Here is a 20,445-nt window from a genome sequence, read left to right as displayed (position 1 = left end):
ATCTTCCCACAAGGAAGGGGTCCTACTGCTCCATGAAGCATCACCCATAAGGGAGGGTGTCCCATCACCTCACTGAGCATCACCCCACAGGGCCGGGATCCTCACCTACCTGAGCGTCAGCCTGCAGGGAAGGGCTCCCATCACCCCATCAGGCATCACCCCACAAGGAAGGGGTCCCACTGCTCCAGGAAACATCACCTTGCAGGGATGGGTGCCCTTGTCTGCCCAAGCACCACCCTCCAAGGAAGGGGTCCCACTGGGCTCCTCCAGCTGACGGGGACCTCACCAAGTTCAACAAGTGCAAAGCCCTGTCCCTGGGGGGAAACAGCCCCAGGCACCGGGATAGCCCAGGGGCCAGCAGAAATGGTCCTGGGGGTCCTGGGGGGCACCCAGTTGGCAGTGAGCCAGCAACGTGCCCTTGGTTTGAAGGGAGGCGAATGGTGTCCTGGGCTCCAGGATGAGGGAGGGGATCTCTGCTCTCTGGTGAGTGCTGGGGAGGCCCACTCCTGCAGTGCTGGGTCCGGTGCTGGGCTCCCCAGCGCAAGAGATGAGGACATGCTGGAGAGAGGCCAATGAAGGACCACTAAGAAGGTTAAAGTACTGGAGCATCTATCCTACAGCTGGGAAGGCTCAGCCTGGGGAAGAGAAGGCTCGGGGACCTTATCAATGTATATATGTACCTGGATATACGTACCTGGAGGGAGGGTGCAGAGACAATGGAGCTGGGCTCGGCTCGGTGGTGCCCAGGGCCAAGGCCGGGGTGATGGGCGCAGCCTGAATCACCGGGCTTCTCTCTGACCATCAGGTAACGTTTTTTTCACTGGGAGGGGAGCACTGGGAGAGGCTGCCCGGGGAGGTGGTGGAGTCACCATCCTTGGGGTGACCCAAAAATCCATCTGGGCAGGCGGCCTCGGGCAGCCCTGCTTGAGCAGAGGGTTGGAGGATGACCTGTGGTCAGCCTCAGCCACTGTGTGATTCTGTCCCTCATGCACCTGAACGTCCCCCCCTGAGAAAGGGTCCCCCCACTGCCCCAGGAAATGCCACCTTGCAGGGACGGGTGCCCTTGTCTGGCCAAGTATCACCCTGCAGAAATCACCCCCTTGGGATGGGACCCCCCTCAGCATGACCCCACACAGAAGGGGTCCCATTGCCCCATCAAGCATCACTTCACAGAGAAGGGCGTCCCGTCCCGTCCCCCCCCCCCCCCCCGAGCATCACCTCCATCAGCCCCCAAGGAAGGCATCCCTTGCCCACCCCAGTGTTGCCATCCAGCCAGCTGCAGGGAGCAGCCACCCCCAGCCTGCCCACCCTGGCTGGCAGGGGGCTGTGACATGCTGGGGGGTGTCCCCCCCCTTCCCACCACCTCACAGGGGTCCTCTCATGTTGGGGGCCACCAGGCACCCTGGGAGCACCTGGCAGGGTCCTGTGGCTGCCCCCAGCCTCGCTTCGCAGCAGGCAGGGCTCAGCACAGGCATCCCCAGGGTCCTGCCTAACTGTGGAGGTGGGCAGCACCCATCCAGCCCCCAGGAGCAGCTCAGGACTGTTATGAGTTTCACGGCCTCAGCCCGGCAGAGGCGGAGGGGACGTGCATCCCCCTGCAAGGCCAGAGGCTGCAGCGGCGGGGCGCGGGGGGCTGCCACAGCCCGGCACCAGCGGGAAAATGAAGTGCGAGCTGCCAGCGGGGGCTGCAGGCTCCTGGCGGTGCCGGATGCGGCCCGGCTGGCCAACGCGCCGTAATCGAAGACATGTGTGTGGGCTTTGGGGAGAGGCTGCGCTGGGAAACAGGGCCCTGCAGAGACCGGGGGGCTGTATCCTGTCCAAAAGCCCAGGTCCCACATGAAGCCAGGCATGCGAACGCGATCCAAACCACAGCTGGATTTGAACCGAATCTCCCAGCATCTGGGCTAATTTGCTGCAACTTTGATTGATCGTGGGGAGGGGGCACAGGCGGGAGACGCTCCAGCTCAGACCTCCCAACAGAGCCAATGACTTAACCAGAGCTGGTTCCAATCTGCTCAGCACATTGAGGCGAAAATGCCCCTTTCCCCGTGCGCTCCCGGTCGCGCTGCTGGCTCTGCCCGTGTTCCCGCAGCCCGGCCGGCTGTCCCCCGCAGGGCTGAGCATGTGTGTGGATCCTTGGGGAGCCCGGGCAGATTTTGGGATCTCTGGGTGCAGGATGTCGAGTCAGGCCACCTGGGGTTGGGGCTTACCCAGGGGTGCAGAGCAGGGCAGGAGTGGGGATACTAGTGAATCCAACCCCCCTCTACCTGCCCAGAGTCCCTGTGGGCACTGATCCCCTCCGCTCCTGGGAGAGGCTGGGAATGGGCGAGGAGCTGGAAAAGAGGATGGAAAAGGTGAAGGTTTTTCCATTGCCCCCCTTTGGTCACTGCCCCGAGGGCTCGGCGTCACTCAGCAGGTAGCTGGGGCAGCCGGGGGTCCCGGGTGGCCCCGGGGGAGGCAGCTGTCTGGGAGCCGCTGGCTGCCGTGATTTATGCGACTCAGCCCCATAAATTACCAGGACGGAGCCCGCGGGAGCCATCGCTCACAGCGACGTCCAGAGCTCGCTGCCAGAACCTGAAACACTTCCAGCCATTAATTGAAGGGGTGGGGGGAAGGGGGGGTGGGGAGGAGGGAATTAGTGCCCGGGGAGTTGGGATTAAACCAGGGCTCTGTAACGAGGGTCGCCCACGTCCCTCTCCCAGGATCCCAATGCTTCCTGTGGGCGCCAGCCCAGGTTGGGGAGCAGGAAGGGGGATTTCCGAGCCGGTGCCTGGGATGCGCCCACCCACCACAGGGTCCCCGTGGGCAGCTCATTCCAGTCCCCAGGGTGGCTTTCCCAGAGTGAGCTGGGACACCCTGGATCAGATGGGAATCTGAGGATGCGTTCCAGCCAAGTGATGCTGAGCTGGGAGGGCCACGGCTACTGCCACCGCGCACCCTCCTCACCAGCACCCATCCTTTTTTCTACCATATCAGGGCTGGCCAAATCCTGTTCCGGAGGCTGCCACTCACCAAGGCACCAGGGTTTTGGAGTGAAACCCCACAAGCATCCGGGCTGGCCCCAGCCAGGAGGGATGGCCAGCACTCAGGGTGCCCTGCTCAGGTCATGGGGTGCCGGCGGGACCCCCCTGGGGTTAGCGGCTGGCCCGGAGGTGCCCATCACGATGCACAAGAAGGTTGTGCAAGAGGCTGCGGCCGTGAGAAAGGAGAAGTGAAAGTGTGAAGCGAGAGGCAGCTCCCCCCATGCCAAGGAGGGGGACACCCCAGGCTGCACCCCCAGCCCAGCAGCTTTTCCAGGGGCAGCTGGAGGGATGAAGTGAGGGGAAACGTGGCTGCCTCCCCCTCCTCCTCCTCCTCATCCCAAACCACCACAAGCCCCCCGCCCACCCCGAGCCGCTGCCACACATCTGGACGCCAGGGCTGAGCCCCCCTCACTCCCCCCCCCCCCCGCTTTCTACCTCCCCCCCAGATTAGAGCCGGCTGCCTTCGCCCTTCCAACCCCCTTCCCTACATCACCTGCACCCACTGGGGTCCCCCCTCAGCACCCTGCACTGATAACACCCACTCCACCTCTCCCACCCACTGGGTGCTACACCCGGGGGTGTATCAAGCACCCATCCGTGGGGCAGCAAGCACAGCCTGGTAGGACCCCAGCGCTTTATCCTTCTTCACCGCCCGCCCCGTCGGGTCCCACCGCGCACCTGCACGGGGAGGAGCCGCCGCCGGTAACGGCGGGGGTGGAGCGCACCGGGAGCCGCTAGATGGCGCCCTGCGAGCGGCACCGACAGCGCGGGGGGGGCACGGACATCTGCTTTTGCCTGGAGTTACCGAGGGGACGGGGGGGCCCTCCTGGGCCTCCCGCCCCCCCCCCCCTCCCCGCCGCCTCGGTAACTCCAGGCAAAAGCTGATGTGCTAATGATGGAGACCCCTGAGGGGGCGACGGGGTCGCGGCGGGAGGAGACCGGGAGGGGGAAAACCGGGTTGGGAGAAGGAGGAGGAGACCGGGATGGGGAGGGAGGGGAGGGGACGGGGGGGGGGCCCGGCTTGTCGGTGCCCCGCCCGGGGATGGGAGGAGGAAAACCTCCCGCCGTCCCTTTAACAGCCAGCGGCGCTGCTCGGAGTTCAGGCCGGGGTCAGGGGGAGTTCGCAGCCCGGGTTTCACCTCCGAGCTGGCGGCGTCGGGAACCCCGAGGAACCGTCGCTACTTCTTCCACCTCCTCCTCCTCCTCCTCCCGTTCCGTAGGACCGGCCGGGAGCGCGGGGTATGGAGGAACAGCAGCACCAGAAGAGGAGGAGGGTGGAGGGGAACAGCAACCGGCGGCGGCCCCCCCGGGGCTGAGCCATGAGAGTTCACCGAGACCTCGGCTGGTTGGCGGAGGCCACCGGGCGCCCAGGTAAACGGGGGGAGGGGGGCGCGCTAAAAAAATACGGGGAGGGGGGGAAAACCCACCCCAAAAAGCAGCTCTGCCGGCGCTTGACTTTACCCACCTGGGCAGGGGGGAACGGGCACCGGAGCCGAGGCGGGGAGGGGAGGTCCTGCTGCCCCCCGCCCCGGGCTGTCCCCCCGCTCACCTCGCGGGGGGGGGGGGGGGAGGAAACGGGGGCGGGGGGCGCCGGGGGGGCACGGCCGGCCGCCTCCCGGGACGGGGATGCATAAGAGCCGGGAGGCGCGGCGGGGAGCCGGGGCAGCGGCGCTGCGCAGGTAACGGCAGGCGGCGGCCCCGGGGGGGGGGGGGGGGCAGGCACAGGGGTACAGGGGCGGGGGGCACCGGCCCGGTCCCCTCGAGCAGGTGGGCGCGGGGGGCCGGGGCGCCGACGGGGCCGGGGCGCGGTGCTGGCGGCGGCGGTGGGTGATGTCACTTTCTCCAAAACCCTCCGGGGGTTTTCGCCCCCCTCCCACCCCCCCGGCCCGCCGCGAAGCGAGCCCCCATATAAGCGGTGGCACCGGCCAAGCAGCCGCGCAGAGTGGCCGGGACGCAGCGGCGTGAAGCGCTGGGGGCCGAGCCCCGACACCCCCCCCCCCACCTCCCCCACGTGTGGGCTGAGCCCCCCGACGTGCGGCTGGAGCCCCCCACTCGTGGGCCGAAGGGCTGGGTGGGGGGGGCAGGTGGGGTGCCGCGCTGACGGGGCGGTGTGTTGCAGGGCGGCGGGCGAGGAGCGGGATGCTGGACGCCATGGAGGTGCCGAGCCACTCGCGGCAGCTGCTGCTGCAGCTGAACACGCAGCGCACCAAGGGCTTCCTGTGCGACGTGATCATCGTGGTGCAGAACGCGCTCTTCCGCGCGCACAAGAACATCCTGGCGGCCAGCAGCGCTTACCTCAAGTCGCTGGTGGTGCACGACAACCTGCTCAACCTGGACCATGAGATGGTGAGCCCCGGCATCTTTCGCCTCATCCTCGACTTCATCTACACCGGCCGCCTGGCTGAGTGCGAGCCGGGCAGCGAGCAGAGCCTGGGCGCCGTGCTGGCCGCCGCCAGCTACCTCCAGATCCCCGGCTTGGTGGCCCTTTGCAAGAAGAAGCTGAAACGCAGTGGCAAGTACTGCCACCTGCGCGGGGGCTATGCGCCCTACAAGCTGGGCCGGGGGCTGCGCGCCACCACGCCAGTCATCCAGGCCTGCTACTCGGGGACGCCGCGGCCCGTGGACCTGCCGCCCGTGGAGCCGGCACCGCCGCTCAACACACAATGCGGGGAGCTGTACGCCTCGGCCGCCCAGGGCGCCCCGCTGCACCCCCATGGGCTGTGCCCCCCCGAGCGTCACTGCTCGCCGCCCTGCGGCCTCGACCTCTCCAAGAAGAGCCCCACCGGCCCCTCCACCCAGCTCCTGCCCACTGACCGCCTGCTGCCTGGCGAGCCCCGCGAGCCCTCGCTTCCCCCACGGCACGACAGCCCCCCCGTCAGCGCTGGCCTCCTGGCTGGCCACCCCGCCGCCTACAAGGATTCCCCGCCGGGCGGCGAGCCAGGGGGGCACCCCCATGTCCCCGACCCCTTCCGCAGCACGCCACCCTGCGCCGAGCCCCCACTGCCCCGTGCTGACGGGCGCGAGCTGATGTACCGCTGGATGAAGCACGAGCCCCTGGGCCCCTACCTGGACGAGGGGGAGGCAGAGAAGGAGCTGGAGCGGGAGGAAAAGGCCGAGTCGCCGCCCACAGCGCCGCAGCCCCGCTACCCCAGCGTGGAAAGCAACGACCTGGAGCCCGATAACAGCACCAGCGAGGAGACGGGCAGCAGCGAGGGCCCCTCGCCCGGCGATGCACTGGACCGCTACTGCAACCACCTGGGCTACGAGCCGGAGAGCCTGGGCGACAACTTATACGTCTGCATCCCCTGTGGCAAGGGCTTCCCCAGCTCCGAGCAGCTCAATGCCCACGTGGAGGCCCACAACGAAGAGGAGCTCTATCACAAGGCAGCGGCCGAGCAGGCCGTGCCCTTCCTGGACAAGGGTGGCCCGGGGCTGGGTGACATCCTGCGGCCCTACCGCTGCTCCTCCTGCGACAAGTCCTACAAGGACCCGGCCACGCTGCGGCAGCATGAGAAGACGCACTGGCTGACGCGCCCCTACCCCTGCACCATCTGCGGCAAGAAGTTCACGCAACGCGGCACCATGACCCGCCACATGCGCAGCCATCTCGGCCTCAAGCCCTTTGCCTGCGACGCCTGCGGGATGCGCTTCACCCGCCAGTACCGCCTGACCGAGCACATGCGCATCCATTCAGGCGAGAAGCCCTACGAGTGCCAGGTGTGCGGTGGGAAGTTCGCCCAGCAGCGCAACCTCATCAGCCACATGAAGATGCACGCGGCTGGCCCTGACGGCAAAGCCAAGCTGGACTTCCCCGACAGCGTCTACGCCATGGCCCGCCTCACCGCCGACCAGCTGGGGCTCAAGCAGGAGAAGGCGGCCGAGCTGCTCTCCCACACCTCGCACTTCCTCAGCGACCCCAAGGCCATGGAGAGCCTCTACCCACTGGCCAAGTTCACGGCCGAGCACCTGGGGCTGAGCCAGGACAAGGCGGCCGAGGTGCTGGCGCAGGCTCCGCACCTCCATGCCGAGGCTGCCCGGACCATAGAGCGATACTCGCCCCCCTAGCACCGGCCTGGCTGGGGGGCATGGGGGGCTGCCAGGCTCCCCTTGCTGCCCAGTGTGGAGCTGGGGGGGGGCGTGGCGAGAGGTGGTGGGTGCTCATCCCCCGGCGCTGCCGACGGCCCTGGAGAACTTGCTCGTAGCGGAAGGTCCCATGAGAGCTGCCCCGGGATGGCTGGACGGCGTGTCCCGCCACGAGCGCCCCGGCTTGCCCGGGAGAAGCTGGTAATTCAGGGACTGACCTCGCAGTGCAGCTGCCCCCTGGCCAGGGGGGCTGCCAGGGTGCCCCCCCATCCCGGCACGGGGCCGGGAGCGAAGCACAAGCTGTGAGGCTGGGCTGCGCCCCGAGGCTTTGGAGGACATGAGCCCGCTCCTTACCTCAGGCCTGTCCCCGGTGCTGCCCCCCGGGTGAGGGGATGCCCTTGGCAGCTGCCCAGTCACCCCAACCCCATGGTGGGAGCCACCGGTGCGCTGGGACCCGGACTGTGCCGCCTGGACCGCCGTGGGACCGTGAGTAGCTCATCCGTGGCAGCCAGAGCGATGCTTCTGAGCTGCCGTCCCCACCGAGAGCGGCAAGTGGGGCTGGGGGGTTGCGTGGTGGCCGGACCCCCCCCCGGGGCCACGCTGGGAGCTCGGGGAAAGACTGACAGAGCAGGACGGTGGAGTCTGAGCGGCGGGCGCAGGGCAGCGGGGCGGGGGTCGTGTCCGTGCCACGGGGGGGAGGCTGGGATATCTCGATGCTCCTCGCCCCGGAGCCAGCACTGACCTCCCGGCCTGAACCCCGTGGCCCGGGCAGCGGCACCCTGTTTTCAGGAGGTGGGGCAGGGTCTGTCACAGACTGAGCCCCTGGGCCCTGCCCCAGAGGCGCCTCGCCATCAGGGATGCCCGGGGAGCCCTGGGGGGTTCAGGGACCCGGTGGCTTTGCCCTCGGGTGGCCTCTTGCCTCGATTTTTTTTTTTTTTTTTTTTTTTTTTTTTGGCCAAAGATACCCGTCCCCAGCGTGGCCAGGCCGGGCCAGGGAGTTCATGACAAAGACAAAGCAGTCTGGTTTGTCAGCTATGGGGCGGTGGGCAGGGGCTGCGGGAGGGGCTGGGGGCAGGGAGCCGTGGGAGGCGTGGGGGCTGCCCTGGGCTGGGCTGTGGTGACCTGGGGCTGAGTCCCCCACTGGGGCACCCCCTGCCACCACCGCACCTCCTCTCCCGCCTTCTGCTCGGTGTGGGCAAAGCCCCCCCCCCCCCCGACCCCCCCAGCCTGTGCCCTGACCCCTCTGCCTGGGGCTAATGTGAAGCTTCCCCCCTCCCTCAGCCCCCTCCTCTCCTTTGCACACGAGGCCCCCGGGGCAGCCGCCAGCAGCGACTGTCCCCGGCCTCGCCGCCACTGTGCCTTAGCCTGAGCTGGCCGCTCCTGCCCAGGTGCCCCCCTTGCCCCCCCGGCCTTGCCCGGGTCTCCCACCGGGGGTCCCCAGGGCTGGCAGCGTCCCTCCGGAGGGCTGCCGTGGGGCGAGCGGCAGCAGCACCCAAAGCACAGCTGGCAGCACCCAGCGGGGCCGCCGGCCCCCTCTGTATCACGTCCGATTTGTACACGGGCTCCTCGCCCCCCTTTTTTTTTTCTATAGTGGAAACCGAACGAGCAATAAAGTGACATTAACGTGCGTGGCCTCGCGTCCTTCTCTGGGGGTGGGTCCCGCCGGTGTGGGGTCGGTGCTGAACAGGGCTGGGCGGTGACCCTGGTGGGCACAGGCTGGAGGGGGGACGATGGCTGCAAAGGGAGGGGAGGCGAGGGGCTTTGCGGTGCATCTGGTTTGCCCAGAGCCCCCTTGGCTGGGGAGGGACAGCAGCTGCAGGTGGGCCAGGGCTGCTGTCACGCTTGCGAGCACAAACATATCCCGCTGCCGTCCCTCCCCGGTGCCCTCTGTGCCCACCCCCTGACAGCAACTCGCTCGCCGATGGCAAATGAAACAACACGCTGCACAGACAAATGTTTAATACCAAAAATTATTAAGACCAATTTAACAAAATAGCCTGAACGTGGCCACCTCCCCGAGACATGGGCTCCCCGCGGGGGCTCGGGGCAGCAGCCTGGCACAGACGGCCCCAGGCACAGGGTGCTCAAGCCAGCAAGTCCCTGCTCCGCTCGCCATCGTGCCGGCCGGTCTGGTGGCAGCAAGACCTCTGTCCCACGGCTGAGCCTGTGGCATGGCACGAGGGGTCAGGCCCTGGCAGAGCTGCATGTCCCGCTGAGCTGGTGGTACCCCGGGAAAGAGCTTTGCAAAGCAGCCCTGGGGCAGCTCTGTTAGAAAACAAACATTTAAATACACCCTGCGGCGTGGAGAAGGCGAAGTCTATGTGCTGTGCACAGCCAGCGCGGCACTGCAGGCGGCTGCAGGCATCAAACCCGGGTGTGGGTGCTGTGCGCGCTGCGGCCCCAGGTGGGCTCAGCTGTGGTGATGGCTCCGTGTGTCCTGCAGCAAGCACGGGCACCCCAAAGTCTCTGTCAAACCAGCTCTGCCCCACGGCACAGCCCCTCCTTCACGGCGCCCCGAGGCTCGGGGGCGTTCCGAGGGCACAGGTTAGCCAGCGCAACCCGCTCGTCTCCATCGTCTCCATCGCTGTGCTGGGCAGCCCCGCTGCGGCCCGACATCGCCGAGGCGCTGCCCCTGGCACTGGTCCTCGCTGTGAGCCAGGTGGCCAGCGCAGGGGTAACGCTGGGCTTCCTGATGCAGACACCGGGTCCGAGCCACCCACGCAGGAAAGGAAAACGCTGGGCTCCGTCCTGCTGCTTCCTCCGCCACCTCTGCCGCTTCCCTCCCACGGCCGCGGCGCCCCAGCAGGGACTGGGGGCGGTCTCGGGGTCACTCCCACCCTCTGCTCATGGGACTGGGAGTTGCCAGAGCTCCAGGGGCGCCGGTTCATGGGTTAACGCTCCCTCTTAGCTTCTGTATCTGGCATGTTAACGGTGCTGGGGATGGGACACTTGGTGATGGGACAACATTGCGCGTGGGGGCTCAGCAACACCCCAACCAGCCCCTGGTGGGGTATGACCCAGTGACGAGGCAGCGGGGTCCCTTCATGGCTCCCTCCACAGCGAAGGGGCAACTTGAGAGGGGACCCTTCCAGCCAGGCAAGCAGTGGGGGCCCGGCTGCTGCCCTGGCTCCCCCCAGCCCTGCCCGGCCGCGCAGCCACAGGCAGGAGCTGGATCCCACAAGCAAGAGGAGCCCGTGGCAACGTGAGGACACACGGACCTGCCAGCCAGCCAGTTCTCAGGGACTTGGAGAATTTTGTTAGCCTCATGCCGAGTCTTAGGTCAAAAAGGTAGTGGGGTGGGACTAAGGGATCTGGGGGAGGAGGGAAGGGGCAGGTAATGGCAGGGGAGCAGGACAGAAAGCAGCTGTGGGGGTGTTCAAAGCCTCCCCCCAACAAAGCAAGCAGGGCACACACCTAAAAACTAACCTCTACTGAACTCTGAAACGAAACTCCACAAGCAAACCCCGCACCAGGGAGAGGACAAGCACTGCTGCAAGCAGCATCCCCTGCCTGGGCCAGGCGCAGGCGGGGAGGGGGCCGGAGGCCTGGGGCTGCCTGGGCCACGGAGGGCGAACAGGCTGGGGCAGGAAGGAACCTGCCCTTGAAGTCCACGGCCTCCCCGAGGGGCACGAGCTAGATTAAGCAATCCCAAAGTCTGCGCTGGCACAGCCCCAGTCTCTGCCCTACCCAGCCTACAAACCCAAAGAGCCACCGCCGCGTGACTCGAGCTCTCTGCAACCAAGCAAACCAAGCAAAAGGCTGGTGATCCGGCACGGGGCTCACCCAAAGCTTCCCTGGCCAGCGGGGCTTGCCAGCTCCGCTCTGGCACTGCCCAAAGGCTGGTGGGACCCTCAGCAGCCCAGCCTCCACGTGAACCATCCACAGCAATGACCTTCCCAGCTGGTCTGCCCTCAGGGGAGGGCCCTTCGCAGCACGGCCGTTCTGGGGTGGGTTGAAGACGTGGCGTTTATTGTTCATGGTGGGCTGGAAGGCGGTGGCGGCGCGCGGTGAGGGCTGCCGCTGAAGCCGGTCTCCCACTGCAACAGGCTGCGTGACTCGCTCAGGGGCTGTCAGCCCCGATCGGCCCCCTCAGCCCTCCTGGGCCCACTTGAGGAAGGTGGGGATGTCCCGCACTGGCACGTTGCGGGTCAATGCTTTGACTCGCAGATTCCGGTCGTCCGTCAGCAAAACCACTTCCCTGAGCAAACGGATGGGATCGTCTGCAACAAGAGCAACGAGAGAGTAAGCGGTGCGAAGCTCAGGGCCCCCTGCTCTACGCCAGCCCTTGCACCCATCCCGCATCATGCTGTCCCCCCCCCATGCCCTGCCACCCTCCGCAGGGTGCTGCGCCCCAGGCACGGCAGGGCCACCCGGCACCCCGGCAGCGCTCCCAGCTCCCTGCCAAGGCTTCCCGGCACGGCTTGGAGGCAGCACCTCATCTCGAAGGCTGCCTTCTCCCCGCCCTGTGCTGGCTGGGGGATGATTCGTGACCCCTGCCCACAGCCCTGGGGCCGGGAAGGCCGATGAGCAGTGCCAGGACGCTGCGTTGCCCGCATGGCACACGGTGCACCGTGCCGCAGGCAGGGAAGAGGAGGTCCTGCTGCCTGACCCAGGCCAGGAAGACGGCCCGCGACCCTGGCTCCAGCAGGAAGCTGGTGCTATTATTCTGGTGATCTCATTATAAGATCTAAAACCACCCCTTATTTTTTGTGAAGCTTTTTGGAGTCGCCACTGACACCGAGGCGTTTCTGGCTGGGGCTCAGACAGCCAGAAAGAGTTGAAGCCTGAGAAACAACCGAAGGGATCTTGCCCCCAGATGGATGAGCTGCCCCGCACGCAACGGGCCGGGCTGGGATGTGGGAGCCACGCTTATGTGTGTGCGAAGCAGGGGAAGCATATGGGGTATGTGTAAGCAGCTGGGTCCTGTGACCAGAGTACTGTTCCTATGAGCACAGGAAACACAGTGCCTCTGAGCCAGGACGGGAATGGAAAAAACAGAGTTTATGGGAGCCCAACATGGGCCCAGACTGGCTGCGCGGGGAGCGGCAGGACAAGGGGAAGGGGAGTGTGGCCAGGAACATGGGCTACAGTCACGGTGTCGGGGCAGATGATGGCGGGGTGAGTGTCCCGGCCAGCCCATGGCAGCAGGAAGGGGAGCAGAGGCTTGGCGGGAGGGTAGGCCTGGGGCCGATGGCTGCTGAAAGCAGGATCAGGAGGTTTTGTGCGGACACTTTAAGAAATGTGTAACAATAAACATCCTCTGCTCCGCGCTGGTGACGCGCCTCCTTGTTACAAACCAGAGGCTGTCAGCTTGTCAGGCCCCATTCCCCATAATCCACATGATTTCAAAATTCAGCATCATTTGCACATAAACATTTGGTGACGGTTTCTCTGTGAATCTGACAAGTTAAGCTGCTAAGAATTCACACTGACAAATGCGGGTTGATTTCTTGGGCAGCTGCTGATGCGATTCCCATCCCCACCGCCCTGGCAAAAGCCTGGGGGCTGTCTGGTCCCAGTACATGTGGCTGATGCCAACTGGGCTCCAGCAGAGGAAAGGGCTCTGGACAGGAGGCATCAGGGCTCGCAGGGAGGAGGCTCTTTGGGCCCTTCGTCACTGCTGCCAGCACCACAAAATGTGTCTGTGGACATTGATGGTGGTCTTCTCGCAGCCTGGGGCATCCCCAGAGCGCAGTGAGGTGCACATTTGGCAATGCAGTGGGAGGGCCACAGCCTGGGGCTGACTGGAGGCAGGAGGTGGCACCTTGGTGTTGAAAGAGGCAAAATGTGGGAGAGATTGGTTCCAAGGGCCGTGAAAAAAAGACGAGAAGAGTCTGTGGAATGCAACAGAGAAGGGACAAAGAGGACGTGAGGATGTTCTACCTTTGTTGGAGGGCATGAAATCCTTGGCCTTGTCGTTGCAATAGTGGAGGCAGCAGGACAGAATCAGATCGTCATTGTTTCCCTGGAAGAGAAGGGCAACGTTACCCTTGGCACGAAAAAACCTGCAACCCCACCAGCCTGATTTTTGCACTGCCTTGAAACACCCTGCCACCGCTCAGCAGAGAGCAGGGCCACTCCGAGCCGAAACACACGCAGCCCGCAGGAGCCTGCCCAGCTCTCTGCAAAGGGGGTGGCAAAGAGCCTCCAGCCCTCGGCAGTGCTGCCTCCCCGTCTGGGATGCCCCTCACCTGCTGGCCAGTGGTGTCTTCGCTGCGGAAGGAGATGGACTCCAGCTCGTTGCCTCGGCTGGTCAGAGCCCTCAAGCAGTTGTCCCGGCTCTCAAATCGTTCCTCCAGGAACTCGATGGATTTCCTGGCTCTCTCCTGCACTTGGCGGGCATAGCCTGCAGCCCGGTGCTCCATCTCAGGGCCCTTGGCCAGGCCGTCCAGCTCGTTTATCACTTAAAACAGGAAGAGGAGGTACAGTTACTATGGGACAAGGTGCTCCCATGACCGGCTGCTGGAGCACGCAAATTGCCAAGGCCTCAGGGCCGGGGCACTGGGAGCTGGCTCAGGAAATCTGGGTTCAGCTGCCACAGCGTCCCTGTACTCCTGGACTTGGCTGTGGGTCTGGAAAAGATTTGCTGCCTTCTACCTCTGCAGGTCACCTGGCTTGGCCCCGAAAGTGCAGGCACCTCGTCCCTGCAGGGCGGGTTAATGCTCCCTAAGGGCACCTCGCTCTGCTCTGTGAAACGCTGGGAGCATCCCTGTGCCCACTGCTTCACGCTCCTGCATCACAACCAACAGCACACCCACATGTGTCCCAGGCTGTCAGAAAGCCACGGCCTCTTGCAGCCTGCTCCTTCGCCTCCGAGCGCAGCAGTGGCCAGCAGCACCGTGCCTCCTGTCCCGCACTGCACCGCCTGGCTCTGCACCTCTGGGCTCCCTGTGCTTATTCAGACATGAAAGCTGCTGCCCACCTGCCGTAGCACCACACGCGGGAACAGGGTCACGCATGGGAGCAGGCAGTTCCCACCCGGTCACTGCTTCCCGTGCAAGCCCTGCCCTATTTTCCCACCTGAAGTGGCTGTCCCAGGCTCCCGGCAGGGGACACACACTCTCCAACACCTCACCCATCTGGGATGCATATCTGCCCCGACACACACCGCTTGAGCCTGGGATCAGGCGGATTCCCAGCCCGTTTGCCTTAACTGGAGCCTGTCAAGCCTTGGAGCCTCCTGTACCGCTGCCATGCGGCCGGGAACCCCAGCCGCTCCAGCCCCCAGTGCCCAGCAGAAGCTCGAGGGATCCCAGCAGAGCTCCAGGAGGGACCCACCCTCCGGCGCTGGGGCTGCTGGAAGAGCTGCTCTCTTGCAGAAGGAGCGTGCGTTTGCGAGCAAGATGCTGCCGAGGCTGCTCGCGGCGAGGCCGGGCACACAAGCGTGCGGCCAGATGTGCACACGAGCGTCCTTGCCTGCGATGGCGTACGGGGCTGCGTGTGCGCGAGGCCGGGCGCGCGAGAGAGCTGGTGTGCACGTGTGCGCGAGGGAGCCTCTGTGCGCACAGTGTGTGTTTTAGCCATGGCTTCATTTCTGAAGATTGTTTCCGAGCCTGGAGCCAAGTCCTGAGTTCAAGTGGGAACTATGCATTCCTTGGGGGTTCGGGGAGAGAGCTCGGGGTCTGAGGCCTCTCCCCAGTGCTGTGAATCACTGCCCGGGGAGCCTGCGTGATCGCTCTGTTCCATGGTGAGACTGGCACTCACTGTCTGGGTATTCAAATTAAAGCTGCATGGAGCTGCTTTGCTCTTTGCTGGCCGGCGACTCTTCTTGCTACCGACCTGATGCTGCCATTTCCACACAATGCACGGCTGGGCCCGGGGTGGGGGGAGCCGTGCAAGAACGGAACATCAAACAGGAAAAGCTGGTATTCCCTCCCGAAATCCGCCTTCCTGCTTCCAAGCTAAACAGGCTTCAAAGGGGAGGCTTGTTTGTGCTTCTGCACCAGGCCTGGCTTCTCCATGGCGGGGTCAGCTTCAAGGAGCACGGAGCAGGTTAAAGAGCAAGAGAAACAAACCCAAGGAGAAGCTGCGAGCTTAACCCCTTGCTGCATCCCCAGGATGAGCGGAGTGCCCCGTGCCAGGGGAAGGGCACCACGTATCGCTGCTCTGGTGCATGGCACCAAAGCCTGCCCCCAGCAGACACATGCCCCCGGCTCACCCCGGGAGGCACGTTCCTCCTGCCTGCACCCAGGTCTCAGCACTGATGGCTTTCCTGGGGGATGAGGGGGAATCTGACCGACACTCGGCAAGGACAGGGAATCACTGGCTTCAGGGTGCTTCAGCAGTGGGAAGCGAGGCTCATGGCAGGCAGCGGGATGTTACTCTGCCCCCACTATGATGGGCTGTGCAGGGAGGCAGCAGGGCAGGAGCGCACTGAAGGTGCTCAGTCGCTGCTGCTCCTCCTGTCCCTGGCAGGGCAGGGCAGGGCATGCCAGGCTCCTTTGGCAGGTGGAGGGCAGCGGCATCTTGGACAGGGACAGGACCAGGGTTTTCAGCTCTCCCGTAACTGCTGCCCCTGGTTGGGGTTCCACGCAGCAGCCTCGTGCAGCCAAGCAGCCTCAGGACGCCGCCGTGCAGTGGGAGGCAGGGCCATGGCTCCAGGGCAGATCCCAGCGCTCTCAGGTGTTAATCCATTCCACAGCCCCCAGGGCTGCCCAGGCCCTGCCGGTGCTGCCGGCTTCCTTCCCTTTGCTTCCACACAAAGCCCTGGCACTTCGGTGCCAAGCCACGGAGCTCCTTGGCAGCTCCTGTGCTGAGCTGGGCAGGCGGCCAGCCCTGCTCCCCCCAGCCAGGGGTCCTGTCCCCAGCTAGGGACCCCTCCTGAACTAGGCTGTTCACCTTGCAGGGAAGGGTGGCAGCTGGATGTTGGCTCTGGGGCAAGCAGAGCAGTCTGCCGGACACTGGGAGTTGAGGAGGAAGCCCCACAATGGCTTGGAGGGCAGGTACCCCGCGTGCCGCAGGCCAGGAGATCGGCACAAGCATACACCTCGCTGCCTGGACGCTGGAGATGCTCACGGGGCAGAGCTGCCCCCAGCATCCCGGGGCTGCAGCAGAGACAGGGTAGGCTGTGGGCTCTGTGAGGCTTGGTCCTGCTCCTACTCCAGTCTCTCCTGCAGCCCTCAGGGATCCTCTGAATGCCAGGCTGGCACCAGGACGCACCGGGTGCTGGAGTGACACTGGCCGGAGGAGCACTACCTCCAGCACAGAGCGTGATCAAACAATCAGAGCAAAGGCATCTAACCAAATCCTCCCGCCACCCTGGGAGACCACCCAGCAGCACAGCCGTTATCTGCCAGGGTGAGTGTTTACCAATAACGGGAACCAGCTTGCTGTTTTACTGCGAGCTTTATAAGGATAAAAAGAAGGGCTGGGCTTGAGCAGCTCTGAGACGCTGGGACACAGGCCGGCCATTTGCTCAGGCTGCCTAAGCCCCAGCTCAGCTGGGATAAGCTATCTGCTCTGATTGTTTAACAGTTCCTCCTCCTTGCTCCCTCCAAAATTCCCTCCAAATCCCATTTAACGCCCACCCAGCTCTCCCAGCCCCTGGCACCCCCAAATGCCCCAGGAGGAGGGGAGTTTGCTGAGCACCGTGGGCAGAAAGCTGGCAGGAGGGGAGAAGAGTGATCACAGGCCAAAGGAACGTTGGCCGTGGCTGGGACAAGACAGGACAGGATGGAAGCCAGCCCCATGGCACAAGGTCGGCTCCAGACCACACAGGCGCTGCGGGCACAAGGGGCACAGAGAAAGGGAGCTGGGATGGAGGGACAGCCCACGCTGGGGGCGAGGGGAAGCCCCCGCCGTAGCATTGGCCCTACTCACCGATCAGGGGCACCACCAGGATGAACTTCCTGCAGTTCAGCAGCGTTATCAAGCTGCTGAGGTGGTCGATGAAACCGTTGGTGTCCGGGACCAGGAAGACAGGTCTGATCTCCAGCTCCATCTGCCTCATTTGACTCTGGTCTTTCAGCACAGCCTGGAGGAGAAGGACACATGATGAGTGAGTAGCACGTCAGTCCTACGACCTGCGGACCCTAAGAGCAGAAGCTAAGCCTGGCTGGCATGCACGCCTCACCCAGCAAGGGCATCGTGTGAAGGAGACTGGCAAGAGGCTGCATCCATCCCACCTGCACACCTCAAACACCAACTCTTGGACCTCCGTAGCACATGTGAGTGGGATGGCAGAAGCCTCCAAGACAGCACTCTCCTAGGAAGACAGCCCAGTTCAGGCACCGGGGGGTACCGGGACCAGCCTTGAAAATGAAGGTGTTTTGGGAATTGTCCCATTTGTGGGAGTGGCAGATGCCAGGACTATCTGAACCGGTGCCAAGAGACTGAGGCTGATAGAGAACAGCAGGGAGAAAGGGGCGCTGGAGGATGGGGGTTCTGGGGCTCCACATGGAAACAGCTTAAGGTGACAAGAGCCAAAACAAACTGGTTTGGGACACACAAGCCCTGCCAACAGCATCCCAACACAGGAACCCTGAGCAGGCAGCCAGAAGGGAGGTCTGTGGGGCAGGGATGCTTGGCTGAGTACCTCACTGGCTGTCCCACCAGCTCCTACATATGCCTTGCCTTTTCCGACTCCATCCAGCTGGGAAACCAGGTGGGTTCCAGCCCTGAAAACACACAGCACTGTCCTTGGCTGATGCCTTTGCACTCACCGGAGACCAGAGGTGCTCACCCTCACATGGGGGGGTCTTCTGGGTCTCCCTAGCAACCCTCTGGGGCTGCACCTGGACGTCTGGACAATGCCAATTGCCCAAATGGGACCCAAGAGCTCACATATTACTTCAACGCTATCGAAGGACTTGGGCTCTTTAGTAAGTCACAGGCTTAAAAAACTCAGGATGCTATTCTAGTGCTTCCTCTGCTTAAAAATAGCTTCCCTGGACTTGCTGATGTTTGTTGCCTCTAATAGGAACCGGTCACCCACGGAGCACAGCAGCACTGTGGAACACATCCACCATGCAAACCCTTGTGAGACTGGGCTTGCACCCACAAGATGTGCCCTGGGGACGTGAAGCAACTCTGGATCCTGTTCTGCCCAACATTACAGTGAGCTCCCCTTGCCCAGGGTGAGGATCTGAACCCTCCCGCAGTCATGCCAAAGCCTCGGAGGCGCCCTGGAACGACAAGCTGCACGGGCCAGCAGTGGCCATGGAAAGAAGTGGTTTTTAATCCATTTCCAAGTGTTGTCATCTGGCTTTAAATCAAGGCGGCTTGATGCTGCCACCTCCCACAAGTATCTCCAGGCCAGGCAGCAACCATAACCTCACCACGTGTCTCCCACCCTCCTTCTGGCAGCGCAGGGCCTGGGGCCACAGCTCCCATCGACTCCGAGGGGCGATGGGCAGAGTGGGGAGCGTGCCAGGTTCTGCCTGCTGCGTGGGGATACGCCACCCACATCGCACAGGGGCAGCTGCGATGGCACCAATGTCCCCATACAGATGTTGCCATGGGCAGCCACACGCCACATGCCTGCCTGCGCCCTGCCTTCACCCAGGGAGGTGCTGGCACTTCCCGGTGGCACGAGAAGAGCTGCAGCTGGGGACAAGCTGAAGTCACCTCCAGCATGGTGCTGCCGCTGCCTGCTTGCTGTAAGGAGAGCAGCAGGTGGGGTCCCTCCCCAGGGTTTTGGGGTGCAGGAGGAGACACTTGTCCCTGGGAGGATGACAAGCTCAGCCCCTGCTTAGCTCCACCTGCCATGGAGAGACAGAGGAGGGCCCGGCTGACCAAGGCAGAGACCCAGAGCAAAGCACCATGTCCTCTGAACAGCGGCCAAAGAGGCTGATGGACCTGAACCAGCAGGAAGGGGATGAAGAAACCATGTGGCCTCTGATGGGCGACGACAGACCCCTGCCTGCACCCCAGTACGGCTCCCTGACCCTGGGGCTCGCCCTGGCCGGCGAGAGCAATATCAGGAGCACGGCGTGAGCATGAGGCTCACCTACCCCTCCAGCCAGGGGCACGGGGGTGACGGCGGCAGGGGGCAGTACCCTCGTGTGTGGCATTTGCCCCAGCAGCTTTTGCAGCCCGTACCCAGCCAATTCCTGGCAGCGGTGAGCAACGCCTGTGCCGGCCGTCACGTCCCATTCCGCTCGCCGGGCCGCCCGGTGAGAGAAGGACACAGGATGCGCCGGGAGTGAAAGAGCGAGGTCGGCGGGGAGCGTGCCAAGTCCCCGCGCACAGCTCCGGGCCGCTCGGGGAGCCAGAGGGAAACTCGCCTTTGCAGAGTTCAGAGGCCGGCAGCGAGATTTATTTTTGTTTGTGTGAGTAAAAGGCTGCAGAAGCCTCCGGCCAAGGGGTTTTGGGGGAGAGAGGAGTGGCCTGTGATTCATGCGGAGGCTGGCTGGCCCCTCGCCAGAGATGAAAGGGAGCCCATGTGCGGGGAACCGGGAGGCGAGTGCGGTGTTAACCCTTCTGCCGGTGCGTGGGGCACGGTCCTGTGGGGAGGACCGAGAGCGTGGGGGATGCGGATTGGGATGCCCACATCTGGGGCCTGGCTTCTGTGCCACCACCACGGCCAGGAACGAGCTGCTGGTCCCGCTGTGCCTCAGTTTCCCCAATGTGAGGACCGGGAGACGGTGGCCCACGTGCCCTGGAGTCTGAAGAAGACCCTGGGGAGAGCGGCGCGGTTCAAACTGCAGAGGTACAGCCTCAATGGCCCAGGTGCTTTAGGATGGCCACATTTTAGCCTTGTCTTATTGGGGTTAAACACACTGCATGGCTTGGTGGCACTGCTGGAGGTGGCAGGGGACCTCTGAGGCCGGGGGGGTCCCTGCTCCCCCCAGGGCCAGGCAGCCTCCCCTCTCCTGCCTCCTGCACCCGCACACTGCAGCCATCAGAGCTGCTCCCACCTGCAGCCCTCTGTCTGTCCTGCTGCTCTGGCCAGGGGGGCTTCTCCCTGGAGCTGGGGCATCTCCCAGGAGCTGCAGCTTCTCCCTGGAGCTGGGGCTTCTCCCTGGAGCTGGGGCTTCTCCCAGGAGCTGGGGCTTCTCCCTGGAGCTGGGGCTTGTCCCAGGAGCTGGGGCTTCTCCCAGGAGCTGGGGCTTCTCCCTGGAGCTGGGGCTTCTCCCAGGAGCTGGGGCTTCTCCCTGGAGCTGGGGCTTCTCCCTGGAGCTGGGGCTTCTCCCAGGAGCTGGGGCCTCTCCCTGGAGCTGGGGCTTGTCCCAGGAGCTGGGGCTTCTCCCAGGAGCTGGGGCTTCTCCCTGGAGCTGGGCCGGAGCCGGAGGTGGCTCCCCCGGCTGCCCCAGCTGGTGGCAGCACTGAGAGCAGACACTCCTGCACACACGGTCCCCAATTCCCAGCTCATCCATCAGCTGGGATCACCTGGGGGATT

General features: G+C 64.5%; 2 protein-coding genes across 2 annotated transcripts in view; one reads left to right on the top strand and one right to left on the bottom strand.

Annotated features, from left to right (window-relative positions):
* The first annotated feature begins 4,064 nt into the window (after positions 1 to 4,064).
* On the top strand, positions 4,065 to 8,733 carry HIC1 (HIC ZBTB transcriptional repressor 1). Its single transcript, XM_056355894.1, has 2 exons — positions 4,065 to 4,394; positions 5,143 to 8,733. Exons 1-2 carry the CDS (start codon positions 4,343 to 4,345, stop codon positions 7,086 to 7,088), a joined length of 1,998 nt encoding a protein of 665 aa, XP_056211869.1. The 5' UTR covers positions 4,065 to 4,342; the 3' UTR covers positions 7,089 to 8,733.
* Positions 8,734 to 9,048: 315 nt separating this feature from the next.
* SMG6 (SMG6 nonsense mediated mRNA decay factor) overlaps positions 9,049 to 20,445 on the bottom strand; it is a 115,655-nt gene continuing 104,258 nt past the window's right edge. The window contains 4 exon segments of the mRNA XM_056354174.1: positions 9,049 to 11,326; positions 12,990 to 13,071; positions 13,298 to 13,509; positions 16,926 to 17,079. Coding sequence (XP_056210149.1) covers positions 11,196 to 11,326; positions 12,990 to 13,071; positions 13,298 to 13,509; positions 16,926 to 17,079 — 579 coding nt within the window. The 3' untranslated portion in view covers positions 9,049 to 11,195.

The sequence above is a fragment of the Falco biarmicus genome, chromosome 1 (assembly GCF_023638135.1).
Source record: "Falco biarmicus isolate bFalBia1 chromosome 1, bFalBia1.pri, whole genome shotgun sequence".
Taxonomy (NCBI): domain Eukaryota; kingdom Metazoa; phylum Chordata; class Aves; order Falconiformes; family Falconidae; genus Falco; species Falco biarmicus.
The sequence above is the reverse complement of the archived record's forward strand: the minus strand, read 5'-3'. Positions and strand labels throughout refer to the sequence as shown.

What these genes read in the sequence shown, in the direction of transcription:
- HIC1 (XM_056355894.1), top strand. Translation starts at nt 4,343, where the DNA reads ATGAGAGTTCACCGAGACCTCGGCTGGTTGGCGGAGGCCACCGGGCGC. An exon ending in GGAGGCCACCGGGCGCCCAG is followed by an intron (nt 4,395 to 5,142) that starts GTAAACGGGGGG and finishes GGTGTGTTGCAG; the next exon opens with GGCGGCGGGCGAGGAGCGGG.